Source organism: Fulmarus glacialis, unplaced genomic scaffold (genome assembly GCF_000690835.1).
Source record: "Fulmarus glacialis isolate BGI_N327 unplaced genomic scaffold, ASM69083v1 scaffold3877, whole genome shotgun sequence".
NCBI classification, from domain to species: domain Eukaryota; kingdom Metazoa; phylum Chordata; class Aves; order Procellariiformes; family Procellariidae; genus Fulmarus; species Fulmarus glacialis.
Genome location: NW_009221147.1, coordinates 4,520 through 22,976, shown reverse-complemented (window position 1 = coordinate 22,976; position 18,457 = coordinate 4,520). Strand labels below are relative to the sequence as shown.

At 39.1% G+C, this 18,457-nt stretch overlaps 1 protein-coding gene across 1 annotated transcript; it reads left to right on the top strand.

Moving 5' to 3' along the window:
• Nucleotides 1-3,738: 3,738 nt before the first annotated feature.
• On the top strand, nucleotides 3,739-13,853 carry NCF4 (neutrophil cytosolic factor 4, 40kDa). The gene is made up of 10 exons (XM_009580976.1): nucleotides 3,739-3,953; nucleotides 5,715-5,799; nucleotides 7,033-7,186; nucleotides 7,487-7,557; nucleotides 8,355-8,482; nucleotides 9,486-9,543; nucleotides 11,734-11,832; nucleotides 12,567-12,697; nucleotides 12,791-12,856; nucleotides 13,625-13,853. The coding sequence occupies exons 1-10, from the start codon at nucleotides 3,922-3,924 to the stop codon at nucleotides 13,851-13,853; spliced, it is 1,053 nt and encodes a 350-aa protein (XP_009579271.1). The 5' UTR covers nucleotides 3,739-3,921.
• Nucleotides 13,854-18,457: the final 4,604 nt, after the last annotated feature.

The window sequence follows — 18,457 nt, the reverse complement described above, 5'->3', positions numbered from 1 at the left end:
GGTTACTTTTTACCCTAAACAAGCAGTCATGGAAACTGTGTCCAGATTTAAATCAAAGCACATTTCCAAAGTTCTATTTATGTACACTTCTGTGCCTTTTTTCCTCCCAACACAATGTGTGACAGGGAGAGTATCCATGCACTCAGCCAATATGGATTGAGCCTTTATATAATGAAGAATACAAACCCAATCAGCTCAACTTATCTCCTCTTTGGGTTTTTTTGAGAAGTTCAACAACTTTTTTTTTTTTTTTCTGGATGGGTTTGTGTTCAGCTGTCCTGAAAGCATGTATCAAAGAAAGAGAGTCTTGTTATTTACCATTGGACCAACTGCCTTCTGAGGATTTTGTAGTGCTACCTGCAAAAGAGCACTGAAGATTACAGGGCAGACATGAGTAGCTTATCTTATGTAACTTTTGTCCAAAAATTTTGCAGAGCTGTAATTCATTATTCATGTGCTATCATGATAATGATAAGGAGTTTAAACATGACTATATTTGAAAATAAATATTGTAAAAGTATATTAAAGCATTCTGTAAAGCTGATGGTAACCATAAAAGCAAAATCTGAACAAGTATGTAATATGAATGGAAAATGGAATATAGCCCCAAATAACTTTTCCCAAATCAGTGTTATCAGGTGCAGCTCAGCCTCAAGTAACCACAGAAGAAAAGACACTCAACTGCTGATGATGTGCATGCTACAGAAACAAATATTCCACATATCCTTTGAAAACAATAGGTTGAATGAAAATGTCTTGCAAGCCAACTCTGCTCTATGTGTTTTTATTTGATGTTCAGCTTCCTTGCAGTGATTGTTAAAATATTATTTCCATTACAGATTAATCTGTGATGAGACCAGACATCTTTTAAGAATATTATTCTTGTTCACTTTATTCTGTCACTTAACAAATTTATTCTATGGCTGGTGATTAAACATAGCTATGCAGCACTTTTCTAACATCAGGTGCCTCAGAGAGAAGCCATTATTCTAGAGTGTACAGACATGCACAGCCAAAATGGCCCAGTAGCTGCTGCTCTAGTAGACATGGTACGTAGTGCTGTCATCAGAATTGATTCAGCTGAGTATTTTTGCTGTGTTCCTTTGATTTACCTTTTATTAGTGGTTCATGTATCTTTAGTGATTTGGGACTACATTCCCATTTTCCATTAAAATTCCATGCTTGCTCTGGCTGTTTGGTTATAGCTGATACTTTCAGATTTCCAAGGTGCTAGGTATCCTTGTACAAGTATTTTCTAACAACATGTGCATTAGACAGAAGGCCACAATTTCATAGCTCACAGGCATATACGGCCAAAATAATACAGTAGATGCTGAACTGCGAAAAGGTACGTAATGGTGTCAGCATATGGTCTTGAGTTAGTCACCTGAGGATTTTCTTAGTAGTCTCCTTTAATTAATTAATTTGTTAGTATTTCTTGCACCCGGATGCCTGCTTTCTCTTGCACAGGGATAAAGGTCAGTGCATAGTGCCATAATGACCATGCCGCCCATGGTGTATGGGTGGGTTTTCTCAAAACTGAGAGCTGACCATGTCAGCTGATGAAATTGGATACTCTCCTAGTGCAGACGTATCTCTTGACATGGTATCTCTTGACATCATTATGGTATCAATTTTGTAATGGACATTTATTTAATTCATCAATAATGAAGTAATTATTTGAGCAGAGAGAGAATGTGGGTTTGACTAGACCCAGCCCATTTCCTCAGCCCAAATAGAAGAAATTGCTATTTCTACAATAGTAGCACAAAAGTAGAAATTGAGAGAAAATACCTGGTAGTTGAGGCACTGGTGTGGCACAGAAGAACATGGCAAAGCAGTGTTTCAAATCTTAGTCTCTCACAGCCTCGGTGAGCCCTCTAACCAATCAGCTATCCACTCTTCTGAGGTAGGAATCTGCCTTTTCGTCAGAAAAGGTGGTCTTGGTTTTGGTTTAGTTCAGAACAAGAAAATATTGCAGAATCAGAAACTTTCTTAGTAGGTTGAGCATTATTCTGTCAGATTAGTATTATTAGTGGCTATAATCTCTAGCAGAGAGTAGTGGAATTGAGGAGCTGCTCTCAATTTGTTTTACTTAGCTTACAGCAAAGCAGTTGCATAGACAATTTGCCTGTGAGGTTGTCTGTTGACTTGGTCTTGAAAAGCCGTGTCTCCAGGTAAACAACGAGCAAGTATTTTTGCATTGTGTCATATCCTCTGTCTCTTACAAGATGTACCTACATTGTATCTAGATTATCTTCCAAGAGATTTGAAAAGATTAGAATATCCTTTTTATGATTTTCCTGTCAAAACTATGATATGCATCAAATATAAACAGTTACTTTAAAAGCACTCCTCCAGACTTTCTCTTTCAATTCTGTTAAAGTTTATGCAGTTCTTGTGCTTTCCACAATCTTTTGGCATGTGGCAGGAGGGCCCCTCTGAATTTTCATGAGTTCATATATATTGATCTTGTGATTAAGAGTTCTGGTCAAGGTGATCTGTTCCTATTTCCTTTTGAATGTCAGGAGAAAGCAAGAGGATTGCAGTTAGAAAACTTGATTATTGTCTCTCTTACTGAAGGCAAAGGGAAGAGAATAATGAGCCTGACTTCAGGTTGCATGAGGACTGCACATTTAGCAAGCCTAATTAAGAAAATGGAATACACAGCAGAGTGTGAAGGTTTAGGGAAATACTTGTATCCAACATCACCACTTAAAACTTCTCTGCTAAGTCTGTGTGGGCAGCACAGAGCAGCAGATTACCCAGAAAATACAGTTCAGAATTTTGCAGCTTCTCCTGGTCCCTTCTGATCAAGAGACACTATATCCCCTCTCAAATTCTATAATGGTGCCTTCAGTTATCCACAGGAAAGAGATGGGTGAAGAATTTACTTCATTAAAAGGCAGTGAAATGCAGTTTACTCTCAAGGCTGATGATTACAGTTGTAAATAGACTTTTCCTCCATTCAGATGAGAATTTTTGTGCTTGACAGCAGAAGGAGGAGAAGGAACCAAATATGTATTGAACATGAAAATGGAAAAGAGTCAAAGACTGAAATGAGGAGGCAAAGATACTACAGATGACAGCTTTTGACTAAGGCAGATAAGCTATGCTGCAACTTATCCGCAGTGTTAGGAAATGATGGTTTCCTTGTCACTTTCTTCCTTTTATTTTCTTCTTGAAAGATTGTCAACTGATGTTATACAAATGCTATATCACTACCCTTTGTGTACAAGGCAGGACAGTCAGGATTCTCTTTGGATGAGCCATTACCCTGTCTTTGTAGGTGGCAAATGTGGATTGTTTTGAGCACATGAAGCTGAAAAGATCTCTGCTCTTTCAAGGGCTCATGTCTTACTTGTATTGATCCATCCTTCAAAGCTCATTTCCTAATCTCCTGTACCTGATACTCTGGTACGCATATGTTTGACAAGGTTGAATTTCGTGACCGTACTTTCTGCTCCCACTTGAAAATTTATTCTTTAGCTCCACCTCCTGGCTCTTGGTCCATGGAAAGGAGGATTCTTGGGAATCACAGAGCCACTCATAGTGGCTTTCTACAGAGGCAGATATTTTGGTGAAGAGGTGGACAATGGAATATGTGGCTCATAGTTTCTGCTTTTTGTTGGGCTTTTGGTTTCTCAACGGTGGCAGTTTCGATACATGACAGACATCACAAAACAGTCTTTCTTTATGACTGTTTTTTCTCTAGTACTTCCTCAATCTCATGGGGGTGGGGAGGTACAGAAGAAATCGTCTGACACTGAAACATTAAAAAAAAGATCTCTGAGGCCTTGCAAAGGAGTCTTGATTCATGCAGGGAGAATTCCTTTGACTGTGTTCATCCTATTCAGCCAGGAACTGCCCAAGAAGTGGAGGAATAGAGCTTAGCCGTCTGGATTTAAGAAGCTGAAAACCATGTCTCTTCCCCGCCAGCTGCGAGAAAAGAGGTAATGTGTCTCTCCCTCTGCCCGCCTCCCCACAAGCCTCCATGTAACTGTTACAATCTGTTCATTTAATTTGGATGCATGCTTCTTTTGTGATTGTAAAAGGTTTCTTGTTATCATAGCTTCCAAACTATTAGGCTGCTTAATGTGGAGCAGACCATTTCTTAAGTTGGAGTGGACTTTCTTTCTTCTTTTCCTGGAGAATAGTCACCACCTAGGACATAGTGAGTCATTGTCCTTTTTATAGCTGCAAACAGTTTCCCTTTTACTGGGGTTTGTGATATGAGTTTTTGTGATATGTCTAATTGTCTCTCTTGATCTCCATTACCACATCCCTCTTCATAGTAAGTCGTAGTATTTACGGTGTTGTGGGTGGTGCTGATTCATGTCATTCTCCTCGTACAGCAAGCTATTGCAAGACTTTGCATCATTACTTCAGCCTTCCAGATGGGCTATGCATTGTGGAAGCCTCTGCTTGGGATGTTCTAGCAGAATAAACTGAGCCAACTGCCATGGTTTTAATATTATCAGAATATTTAACATTACATCAGCTTGGTGTTTCTTAGATGATCCTTTTTAAAGTTTCTCTTTCTCTCTACCTCATTTGTCATCCTTTTCTCCTGATTCTTGATCCTTCTTACTTAAGCGTTAATATAAATACCACTCTAACAACATTGAGTTGTAAGATTGAAGCAAAGGTGAATTTATCTTCTGTTTGTCAAAGATGCTGTACCAAGGAGAAGGTCCCAGAGGAAAAAGCACCTGCTAATCCATGCTGTTTTATTGTATGGACAATATAGACAAGAAACATGAGGGTGTGGTCATATGGCTGCTCTTCAGGTGTTCCTGCACGGATCCTTCCTTCTCTTTTGCTTCAAATCCAGTACTTTCTAGGATCTGCAAAGCTTATTCTAACCTTGCCCACTATCATGTATTCCTTCACGCATATTCGTCATTTTCAAACAAGTATCTTTGTGCTTGCTTGAGGTTATCTGCTGTGACTGGGAGGTCTCCCTGTAAATATTTGCTAGGCTACTTGTTCTTTTTTCAAAGCTTCTTTAAGAGTCTGCTTTACTGTGATGTTTACAAGAAAACTTGACAACATTTTGATAGCTGGTGCAGGCACCACTAGTTATGATATAGAACAATACTATGTCTTTGTTTCTTTGCTTTTTTTCTGTTTGTGCTTATCCTTCTCTTGTTTCTTATCTTATATGTATAAGGTACATTGTGTGCATCTTACACATAGGTTTTTAGGAATTAGTTTCTACATCACCAAGCTCTTTTCTCAGAACTTTTACCTATTCCCTACAGTAATGCAGTAATAATAACAGCATAAATCATGGTATATAATGATCTCCTTAGGATAAGAGATACTGCTGCAGTGTTATTATTGTAAGTCTACTAGATGCTGTAGGAAGGATTAAGAATGCATCCACAGTTGATCACATTTCTCAGGAAAAACTTACCAGCTCAAGTGTTTCTTTTGTAGTCCTGCTACTCTAGCATGCCTGGGAATGATAGGGATGTTTTTCAGGCTTGATAAATTTTCACAATGGTCACTGACATGTGCTGAACTTATAGAAACTTGACATCTCAAGATCAGACCTCCAGAGGAAGAGAATGATACCATGAGTTTCTAACTTCTTGGTTTTGACACTAGCTAATTTGATGTTGCCTAACTGTCTTTGTTCTGTAGGCATAGAGACCTCCGAAGGCTAATGCCAGTATGAGTAACCTAAATCTTTTGTTCTTGCTTCACAGTGATTTTGACCAGCTTCCAGATGATGTACCTGTTTCAGCTAACATTGCAGATATTGAAGAGAAGAAAGGCTTTAGTAATTATTATGTAAGAAGGGAGATTTATCCTGTCTCTATATGCCCTCATCTGTGACTGGTTTGGTTGTGGGAAGCAAAATGCAGTTAATCTGGTGTAGTTGTTTTTTGGCATGAATAGTTCTGTGCTTCTTTTTTTCTGGAATGGAGGTTAGTCTATCACAGATTTAGTTTAAAAATTTATTGCCTGGGTGAAATGTGACAGAGGTATCCTCTAACATTGCTTGTTTTCTAAATTCTTACCTAATTTCTGATTTATTTCCTATTAGAGTGCTGTACATTTGGTGAAGATAGTGGGAAAGGAATTCAAAGAGGGTAGAAGGGCAGGGTCTTGTCTTCATTATTCCATGGTACTGGCAAATTAGGATGCATCCATCTCCACAGAAGGTAGCATATTAATAAGTCATGAAAGAGCACACAGGAAGGGAATAGTAGGGAAAAGCACTATGAGATTTGCTGAAGAGGGGTTTTGGATAAGACCAGCTCAGTCTGACTTTTGTAGGGTATGCTGCTTTTGCTGGAGACATTGCTCAAAAACCTTCCCACTGCAGTATGCAGGTTTTACTCTGGAATATAGTGACCTTTGGTTGCTCTGTCTTTATGTTTTCTGAAGGATCTGACTACAATGCAACTCAGAGGTCAGTGCATGGAAATCACGGGCTCCTTTAGAGCAAAGCGATTTTGGCGAAAGATAAGAAATAAGATAGTGGTTGGAGGAGGGCATTAGAAGGTGACTAAGTTTTTTTTCTGGCCTTACCTTTGGTCAGACCATAATTTCTGAAATTGTGTACTTTAAAGTCAAAAAGAAGTATGAATGCCTTCAGCCCTGAAAATCAATTCATTTAGATGTCTGTCTATAGATTTTGATGTCCAAATCATCCTACTGTAAAACATTTGTATTTACCTCCCTAATATGTTTTGTTTGTCACTGAGGGAAGGTATGTAAGCATAAAGCAGCATCTAGTCATTTCAGGTTTCCTTTTAAGATTATGTAATAGAAAGCAGCCACAGGGACATGATCCATGGGAAAGCTGGACTCACACGTATACCACACTGGTGCTAACTTGTTATTTTCTAGTACTTGAGTCTGCAGATGCTTTACTGAAGGCTTGCTTTCCACTCTGCCCCTAAGACAATATTCCCGCTACCAGAGCACTGATCTTATGTTCCTATTGTATGCCTCACTTTCATTTGGTAAGTATTTATAAGTATGAACATCAGCGTGAATCCCCTTTCTCTGTTTCAGATGTTTGTCATTGAAGTAAAGGTTAAAGGTGGTGGCAGATACCTGATTTTCCGACGCTATCGTCAGTTCTATGCCCTGCACACCAAGCTAGAGGAGAGATATGGGGCAGAAAGCAAAAACAGCCCTTTTACCTGCACACTCCCCGTATTGCCAGGTAAGCTGTCGGTACCAAATCTGTGCATGATTAGCAGCTTTCTCAGCCCCAGGCTGTCCTGAAGAGGAGTGCATTGTAGGGAAGTAATTGTGACAAGGAACTAGTTCCCAGCTGTGGATGCTGGAGAAGTCAAGTTCCATTGGCAGTCCCTCCACTTGTGGTAAAATACATTTAGAAACCTAAAATCCTTTAGAAAATATGTATTTTCTTGGAGATCCTACTTTCTCCTGACTGCTTCATTTCTCTAACCGCCTCCATGTTTTTTTCTTCAATAACTGTCACAGGTTTTATATTTTCCAGGAAAAGTTTATGTTGGGGCCAAAAAGGAAATTGCTGAGAACAGGATTCCTATCCTAAATGTCTACATGAAGGTAAATCTTAATTTTAAGGCAGAGATTGCACTGAGCACTGCAGATAGCCCTTGAAATCAGCTAAGGGAGACAGTACTGTTGTAGTCCTAGGTATCTCCTTCTCTCTGTATTGTTTTTCCTGAAGACACAGTGTCCGCACTGTGGGACAACCTGCAGTCCTATTCCCCAGATTGTTCAGACTGTAGGATCTGCTGGAGTACGCAGTTCACAAAGGCTTACTCCCTGCCTTCATATATAGATAGATATCCTTACAAAAAAAACCCCAAGATGTGTGAGGAAATGGTGAATCTCCAGCTGTTGTGTGAATATGGAGTTGGTATGTGTACCTGAGGGACTAGGAGAGAGGGGTGGGTTCTGGGTGTACCTGCTCTACAGTGAAGACACAGCCAGTAAGATCGAGGAGAGAAATTCTTTGTGTGCAGGTTAACTGAAGACCTGACTTTAAATCAGTAAAAGTCTGAAGCACTGGCCAAGACTTCCAGTACTTAAGATTGCCTTCTTTCCACAGTCATTCGTGTTCTGAAGGGAAACACAAAGAACAATTTACTCCTTCTGCAGTAAATCAGGCACAAAAAGAGTGAAGCAATACATTGGCCAACTCCAGGAGTAAACAGGAGAAACTGTCAACTGTTGAGCCATGTCCTGCTGAGTGAGAAGGGAGAGGAGGGATATTTCTGGCAGTAATGAATATCCTTCATGATCCTGTAGGTCAGAGAGGCATATTTGTTACATATAAATAAATAGAGAATTGGTCTCTCCCACTGTTACCCTCTGCTGCTTACTTGCTCTTGGCACAGAACCTACTCTGCCTACCTGTTTGGGTGTTGATGGATGAAGAGGTACGGCTGTTCTTCTACCATTCAACCTTTGATAGTGAACAGGTACCTCACAGACTGAGACGGCTTCGCCCACGGACACGCCGAGTGTAAGTGATTGACATGTTTTTTCAGCATTGATTGATGTAAGAAATGCTGTTCAGTTTGGGGGGGAGAGAGGGATGAGGATCACCACTGTGTTTCCCAAGTGAATCCGTGAAGTCCTAATATGAGAATCTTTGTGGTAGAGTGAACACAGGCTATTTCTTGTTTTCAATAATCTCAAATTTTTAAAGTGGATGTGGTTCTTGCATTAAAGGAAAATTCCAAAATAAGAGTATAGCTTGCTTTTAAAAAAACGCTGCTCAGCTCTATCTGTTGATAATTCTTTAATGGTAATATCTGTTATAATGTGCAGAATACACAGGTCAAGCTTAAGGACGTAGGCTTGCACCACTGAAGTCATTGTGAGTTTTGGCACTGAATTCAGTGAGATCTGGTTCAGACACTAAATGAAACTAAATACTTGATTTGTTCCTGTCCTTTGTCTAAACAGGGGCCTGTCCTACATAGCGGCATTGACACCCCTTTGGAGAACTGCTAAGTAGACGTCATATTTCATTACCCTTCAGACAAATTAATTCTCCTTTCAACATAGCAAAGATGGTCCCACTTCCTTTTTGCTTACCTCAAACAGTGCAAAAACTGCATGTGTGTATGCATTCCTGGATGTGTGTGCGATGGCAGAGTTTGAACTGAATGCCATAAATGCTAGAAACAGGGATGCCCAGAAGGCAGAATAGTGGGGCTGAGCAGTGCTGTGGAAGAGAGGTCCAGGATACTGACTGTATTGAAAATTCCATCTGTTCTCAGCAGCAGACATCATCAGTTTGCTGCTGCTCTGCGCTGAAACTGAGAGAACTAGGGCAATGTTGTTGCATCCATATTTATTTACTTCAGTGCTGCACACAGATTCTCATACAGTTTCTCCAGTGATCTATGGCTTGCCTGCCTCTTAAATAATGAAAATGCAGACATTGTACTACTGATCGTGTAGTATTTTTGATGACCAGAAAGACATATATACCTCCCTGTTGTCTCCTTTCTTTGCAGTAAAAGCATTTCACCTCAAGTGCCTATTTTTGACCGCATGGCAACTCCACGGGCTGAGGTGAGTACTCTGCACAATCTGTCATGGGATAGGAGATTAAACCCTCTTTTACTTTGGTATCTCATCGATCAATTTGCCTTTTCCAATTAGAGCTTGGGGAAAGAAGGGAAAGTGAAATCGACACAGGAAAGCAATTATTTTAACAACAGGGAATGAAACAAAGGATGGAAAGAAGTGTTCTGTTCCTCCTTACTTGAGTAATAAGAAGGTCCATTGTGAAGTCAGAACGACAGGACGTTCAAAACTGAGAGACATGTACAGCTTACTGCCAAATGGTCCATATTTGCATAGTGATACCCATAAATTAAATTTAAAACAAGCACAAGCTTCAGTCTCATTGACTTCAGCATATGTTTAAAAGCTTTGCAGGTGAGGCATCTTAGTATTTCCTGTAACGTAAGTGTTCTACTGAAAAGTGGCTATACCCTTGTTGTTTGGTGTATATTGACTCAGTATTAAGTACATGGAACTGCTTTGTAACCAGTACTTGTCTGAGCATGGTCTTGCTTTCTGGAACATGTGACTTTGCCATGTTAGATTAGAAAAAAAACCATGCAAGTGCTTTGGGGTTTTTTGGTTTTGTTTTTGACACTGAGTATGGCAGGGCTTGGATCAGTCATATCTCTTGGGTTTTAGCTATTAATTTATTAGTATTTAATATACCTACCAAAACTTTTCAATAGATGAAAAAAGGCTTTTGAAAGAGCTATTAAGTAGGCATATGAACTACCAGCACAACAGTAGCCATTGTCTTTTTTTTTATTAGGAGAACTCTTGGCATTACAAAACCAAAAGAACCATCTCAACACAGAATGAAGAACAACTTTTTATTTTTACTTCTCTAAGAGCATTTAAATGGCTACCATGTTCTCTAAGGAAAATGGGGGAGATGTGCATTTTTGCCGTGGTTTAACCTGGCAGGGAGCCAAATACCATGCAGCCACTCGCTCACTCCCCCCTCCAGCGGGATGGGGAGAGAGAGAATCAGAAGGGTGAAAGTGAGAAAACTCGTGGGTTGAGATAAAAACAGTTTAATAGGTAAAAAAAGCCACACACGCAAGCAAAGCAAAACCAAGGAGTTCATTCACTACTTCCCATCGGCAGGCAGGTGTTCAGCCATCTCCAGGAAAGCAGGGCTCCATCACACGTAACGGTTTCTTGGGAAGACAAACGCCATCACTCCGAACGCCCCCCCCTTTCTTCTTCTTCCCCCAGCCTTATATGCTGAGCGTGACGTCATAGGGTGTGGAATACCCCACTAGCCAGCTGGGCCAGCTGTTCTGGCCACGCTCCCTCCCAGCCCTCCATGCACCCGGCAGGGTATGGGAAGATAAAAAGTCCTTGACTAGTGTAAACATTACTTAGCAACAACTAAAACATCAGTGTGTTATCAACATTATTCTCATACTACATCCAAAACACAGCACTATACCAGTTAATAGGAAGAAAATCAACTCCATCCCAGCTGAAACCAGGTCAATTTTTGATAACTCGGACACTTTAATTATTCAAGAACAGCTTGTTAGGGTGGTAGCATGTGCTTACCTCCTTTTTTTTTTTTTATTCCCCTGAAGGGGGCATCTCAGTTCCATTTTAACTACATGTCAATTTCCCAGACTTCCCCAAATCTCTCAGTTCAGCATACAGGCCTGAAAACTAGATGTAAAAACAACAGTTAGTTACCCTTAAATTGGACACAACTCTTCTGCAATTTTTTAAGGCTCTCTGTGATACTTTGCAGCAAATCTGAAAGCTGTAAAACTGAAAAACTGAAAAAAAAAAAAATATTATTTCAGTTCTCAGCATTTCAAGTTTTCAAGTTGTCAGTTGTCTTCAGCGCTGTTGACTTACTTGCTCTTAAGTGTTTTCAACTTCTTTATATTTATTTCTCTGGTGCTCAGTGTCCTGCCACTTTAAGAAACCTAGCATGTAGCCCTCTCAGAGCCGTGTTTATCCTAGTGCTTTCACTACTTCTTCAAAGCATTTTTGTGTGTGCTGAGTAGGAGAACAAATTGTGAGAACTGCAGACTACGGTCATATATATATGACCTTACCCCAGAAATACATCTGTCATGACAAAGTGCATACTATTGTGCTGCTTTATGCTCTCACCCCAAGAACAGAAAAGAAAGAAAGATTCACTTTTGTAATTGTGTGAATTAATAATTTCAGTGTTATTACTTTCCATAGGCACTGTTCGATTTTTCTGGAACCAATAAACTGGAACTCAGCTTCAAAAAGGGAGACTTGATCTATCTACTCAGCAGAGTAAACAAAGACTGGTTGGAGGTAAGACTGCAATAGCAGTACTGAATTATTAGCATACCTTGAAATATATGAATAGAAAGGGCTCTCCTAGTCCTTGGGACCTGTCTCCTCCTTTCAAGAAGAAACTGTACAATAATCAGGTCTTACTGTCAAGAATAAATACTTGACTCCAAATTTGAAATCGTTTCCTTCCTTGATGGCTTTTAGCTTACAAATTTTCTGCCCTCTAGACTTCAGTTTTCATTTGCATTTGCTTCTGCTGGAATGTTTTTAAATTCTTTGGAAGTGATTAGAACACAAAAAGGCCACAGAAAGAGGATGGAAACTCCATTTCAGCGATTAATTGTTTTCTTGCCTCAGGGTGAGTTGTTATATACTTCATGCTTCATACCACAACACACGTCAGCCTGATTAGAGAGAAGTTGGGCAATGCAGCAGTGTTCTGAAAAAGGATGAGGAGAACATACTGTGTGTTTGCTGATATGATATCTCTGCTTGCTCAAACACCACAGCCTTCCTTGGTATCCATCTGACTTTCATTTTTTACACACTGTTTCACTCCCCCGTGTTGACTATGCAATTGTATAATCTTTTTGTAGGACTGCCATCAGGTCAATTCCATAGCCTTTCTTTTCTTGATTATAGTAGAAAAATTCTTACTGATGTTTCCATGGAAATTAATTGAATTCCAGAACTTACTGCATGCGGCCAAAATGGCATGGTTTTCTTCATTCTAACACTTCCTATCATTCCAGGGAACAGCTGAAGATGCCACTGGGATTTTCCCATGTGCTTTTGTGAAGATCATAAAAGATTTACCACAGCAGGAAGACACAGTTAATAAAGTTCGCTGTTATTACCATGATGAGACTGTGAGCACTATAAGGTAGTAAGAAAATAGTCTTCCAGTTTACTGCTGAAGAAATGCCGACAATTCTCTTTTCGTGATATGTAATGATTAGATTTGTTCTTGTTACAGGGATATCTCAGTGGAAGAGGATCTGAGCAGCATTCCATCATTCAAAGATCTCATGGAATTGATAAGGTACAATACAAGCAGTTAGTTGTATGTTTAATATAATTTAAACATTTGTCAAGTTCCTTCCAGTCCTAGATTTTTCACATTCTACTTGGTCATCATCATGTTTTGGGTGTGAAATACTTTTCAAGTGTCCTGAAGAAGTTGTACTTAGACTTGGCCCAGGGCCATCAGTGCAGACACTAGTCTGCCTTGGGATTGTTAATAAATATGGAATGCCACACACTTCTAACTCAATTATGCTGGGTATAAGTTTCCATTTCTTGTTCTAAGATCAGAGCCATACCCCCATGCAAGGATCTTTTGTCTAATATATTTCTTCAGGATGCAGGACACTGCCTTCTAACACCTGTTAAACTAGTGTTAAACTAGATTAATCTAGTGTTGAACATCAACACATTAAAACATCAAATATTAGTAATTCCTTAACCTGCCCTCCCCTCAGAAAAAGCAACCATAAGTAGGCAAAAGTGGGTAGTAACTATAGTCAACTCTTATGTATGGGAATTTTATCAAACTCACAGATTAATTGTGCCATGCATGTGGTGTTACTGAAAATGGTTCTTGGTTCTGACAGATTTCTTAGCTTAAACACAACACAGCATGAATGTGGCTGTATGATTTCTAGTACTAGCTGTATCAAGAATGTTAAGACACCCAAGGCTTTGTGTGGCTTTTAGTAGAATGAATTAGATTGCCAGTATATTGTTCATCATGCAGCACCTTCCAGGCATTCCTTGATTTCTGGGGATCAATCCATTTCTTTTCTACCAGGCGGGAGTTTGACCAACATGACATTGTTTTGAATTACCGGGACGTTGATGGTGATCTGATCCGGTTGCTCTCCGATCAGGATGTTGAACTCATGGTGTCTCAGAGCAGGAGGAGGCCCTCTGAGAAGTATTTCTTCCCTTGGAAGTTGCACATCACTCACAAAGATGACTTGGGTGTCTATAACACTAGTCCAGGAATAGGTGCTACTCAAACAGTCAGAGCAACATAAGTGCTATATAGACATGTTCCAGTAGGTAGCTATATAGTCCTTCTGTAATCCCTCTCTGCAGTTCCATTTAACAATCTTTTGAAATGAGCTTGAAAAGAGTAATTTTTAGTAATATATTATCTTTCAATGCAAAATCTGTACTTAGTTAGCTTCTTCAGCTTTTTAGCACTCCTCTGTAATAGAGACATCTACATAGAGACCAGAGAAAGTGAGGAATAGGGAAATAAAATCACTGGCCATATTCACAAAGCAAGTTAGTGTTAGCCTGCAATAGAGGTTTAGTGTCCTGAGCCTCAAGACCTCCTGGTCTAATCTCTATTCTTGCTCCCAGAGCTAATTATTTGTCCAGAATGTCTTCATATGCTTTTTTCCTAGACTGCCATAATTTTCTCTTCACTTGCTGATATGAAGGTTTGTGTGCCAGTGCTTATGAATGCGTAATTATTTCTGCCACATAAGAGTCTTGACTGGGCATTCAGAGTTTGTTCTGGAAGCATCAAGAAAACTTTTTCGAATTTCAGTGAAGAAATTGCAGCCCACCTTTGCTTTCTTCTTTCCATTGACCAATATTTTGAATTCCGTGAATCAAACTTAGTACACCTGTGGTGTTCCTCATAGACCTCTTTATAATTGTACAGATTACTTATTTCCGCATTCTGGGAAAATTTGTGTGATGCCTACTCAAACAGCAATTTCTTCTCTGTCTATCTTCTGCTTTCTGACACCTCATTGCAAAGCAGAACTAACAAGAAATTACTGTATCAGATTCTTCAACAAATAAAGTTACATATGAGTTTATTTTATCAGTTTCTGTTAAAAAAGTTTTTTTGGGGGGGATGAAATAATTCTGGTCCTTTTTTTTTTTGCTTGAAAGTGAGATAATTTTGAAGAAGAATTTGAATGTTACTTAATCAGCTTTCTTTAAGGAGGAGTGCATTATTGAAAAAAATATATCTTGCAATAATTTCTTTAATGGTCATGCAATTAAAATATTTTCTTCTTGAACAAATTTACTGCTGCTTGTAAGAATTACAAGTTAGTGCGTTTTACATAAATTGTTTGATACCTAAAATTCTGTATTTTAAAAACACCATTCAGTCATGGTGTTAAAAAGATACCACCAAGTATAAATATAATCAGTAAAAAATAAGAAGTTAAAAGAGTTTTCAAACACCATGCTTTGGATTTGACTGTTAGTTTCTGTGTCATTAAGCTACAATTCCTCATTTTAAAAAATCTTTGTCCTTGACCTGCTGCTAAAATTTGTACAGACAAAAGGGAAGATTAACAAGTTTCTGCAGGTACTAAGAAACAGCTAACTAAGGATGCATGAATAACTAACCTGCCCCTCCCAAAACTGGCAAAAGAATGTTTTTGCTTTTTCTTACATGTTACCTGTAATGCTATCAGGTAACAAGATCTTCAACAACAACAGAAGTATTTAATGTGACTTATCCTTTAAACTTGTTTTTTTTTTCTTCCTGATGTATATACATACACTTATTTGTATACATAAGCTTTAATATTCTATTATCCGTAGCCCTGCATTTATGCATATAAGTGTATTGGAAATAAAGGAAAGAGTTTATATTTAAAGATAAGCATATAATTTGCTATATTGGGATCCATAAATAATTTCTTACTTGACACTTTATTAGGTGCATAGTTCTAGCAGTATACCAATCCTGTACAGACTTGTATAAGAAAATGCACTCTCCAAAGAGTTGTAAGATGTGCTACAGGCCATATCTGCTTTCCAGGTACAAAGGTTCCACCTGAAGAATCCATGCATATTAAATTTCAGAGGTAGATAACATTCAGAAGAGACACAGATTATGCCTTCTTTTTTCCCAAAGATGGAAGGTTTTAGTTGACATTATTTTACTAAAATGTTACAAAATGTAACTTCTCACTTCAAAGGCATTGTAGCAATGCGGTTTAGGAAGGAGATGAAGCAATATACAATGATAATGTTAGTAATCTTACACTTTATGATACATGAGACAATGCATTGTAAGTTTGAAACCTAATTGGCATGCATGGCCTGCAAAGCTTCTGGTGTGCAGGATTACCTGTTACTTGTTTCTGGAGTTCAACAGAGCAAATAACATCTGAAGATTCTCACTGACAGCTAGATAATGTGATGTAACCAGCAACTCAGCAAGTCTGTTTGACGATGGAAGAGCTGTTTGAGTGAGGAAGGAAAGAGAGGGAAAATGTCTGCTGGGAAACACCAAACCTCTTTTCTAAGGGTGGGGGAAGAACATACATAAACTTACTGGCATCTGAAAATCAGAGCAGGAGAATTTTTTTCTGCCTTTATACTGTAATGCAAAGTAAATTCTGCCCATCCAGCAAAGTCGCATATTCCCCCCTTGTCTGCAGGTTTTATATGCACCTCCTGTCCCAATGACACACAATTTCCTCAGATACTCTCATATTCTCCTTCTTGCTCTGCACATGTTTCCCTTATTCACAGTATACATTTTTTTTCTTGTATATTGATGTAGTTCTTGTGAGAGTCTAACTGTGCTAACTATGATTTTGGTCAGTACTACAGGGATTTAGAGAAGGTATAATAGCAGTGCAGGACAGACAGACTCTGGCAGTTATATTCTGTATCTGGGGACTTATCTTAGTCCCCCTGTAGTTTACCCCTGAGAGCGCAAATCTGAGTGTGTCTTTCCCTTATGGCTACCTACCTTCCCTATAGATCTTATTATTGAAGGCTACTGGGCTAAGTTTTAAAGCTGGATTTAAAACAGTGTGGCTGCCTTGGATGTAGGATAACTTCAGATCAACTCTTCTCACCAGTTTTTGTTTGTTTCTTCTATGTACTGTAATACTTATAATTTATTATTAATTGTTGTTGAAAAGTTGTAAAACTTACTTTTTAAAATATTACTCAAATTAAAGGGTTACAGAGATAAAGGTAGTTCTCTCTCTCTCCCCCCCAATATATATGTACAAATAAACATAAAGTACAGAATGATCCCTGCCTTGAAGATTGTCTAGCCTAGAGTAAAGCAAGAAACAGCACTGGAGTAAAAACCAGAGAATTCTTTTTTAGTCTTTCTCACTTCTGCTGCAGTCAATCCTCTTTTTTCTGAAAATACATTAGTCCCATGATCTGGTAATTGTTAACATGCAGATTGGCAATGACAAACTTCCTTCCCCTCCCTTCCCAGTTAAACACTCCCATCTAAGTAAGTGCTTTGGGGGCTAAAATAGGAAGTGCAGACTTCCTATTTTACAGGCAATTACACAAACTTCCCTTGAAAGGGCGTGGTCTGCTTCTTTGAAAGTGGCATTTGAGGTGCATAGAAGATATCGCAGTTATTTTGAAGACTGACTTGCCAAGAAAATCCTATGGTTGGTTTACGCCTTCTGTCTCCAGTTCTAGGGAAGTGTGGTTTTGCTGGTTTCTGCATCAGAGGATTCTGATGCTGTGGGGGGAGGATGGACAGGGAGAGTCACCTGTCAGGTTGAATCATCTGCCTCCCAGACAGCTCTGGATCCAGGTAAGGGAACTGCCTCCTCTCTGGGGAAAGCACAGTGGCAGAGTCTGCTCTCATACAAGGGCTTGTAAGTCATTAAGGGATTCCTTAGCTGTGATGATTATTCAAGGGCTCAGCCAGCACCTGGCTCTGGTGCCAGGAAGTGGCATTCAGGAATCTGAAACTCAACAGGAATTTAAAAGAATTTTTTTTCCATGCTCCCCTAAAGTAGGAAAGAGTCTCAGCTCTGTAACATACTAGAGTATTATACTTTTGAGAGAGCAATGAGGGATGGACAAAAGGACTTGAATTCCAGTATTGAACGATGTGGTCCATGGTCGTTGAACCACTCAACCTAGTCTCAATCTCAACAATCACCAAAAAAAAAGAGAAATAGTTTCTTTGGTACTATTTCTACAATTTGCAACTTGTTTGGGGAGCAGCTGGAGAAGTAGCATGTTGAAGAGAAATCTGAAAGTGAATGAATACGGAAATTCAACCCGTATAGCTCCCAGGAGCTATGTCGTTGGGGATCATATTTTTAAGGAAAGTTAAAAAACAGAACACCACTGCGGTTCATTAGGAAGGCTTTGAGCATGAAGAGCACAAATTAATTTGAAGGCTGAGTTCTCTTTAGAGATTAGGATTGTTTCTTGTTGCTACTCAGCTGAAAGAATCCCTGCACTTCCTTGGAAATGTGCTTTTATTTCTTCGTTCTTTGCTCGTATTGCAAGCTCACACGATAAGAAGACATGGATCTTGTCCTACAATAAATACTTGGTAGAAGTTTCTTCTGAATCTCACTCCAACGCAAAGCCTAAACAAGTTCCCTAATTCAGTTTTACTTCTCTTTATGTGAAATGAAAACGAGAAGATCCACAATAAGCAGAGCAAGAGAGTAGCCAGCGGGCAATGAAAACATTATCTTCTGAATTAGGATCAAACTTGGGCACAAAGGACAGTATGATCATGAAAGAGATTTTCATCCTTCTGCTGAATCTGTATTTGGTCTTCAGTGTCCAAGCCATTCGAGGTGAGTTTTAAATTTATAGTCTCTTTTGTTCTTCCATTATTGCCTTTCTTTTTGTATCTGTCTCCTTTTTTTCA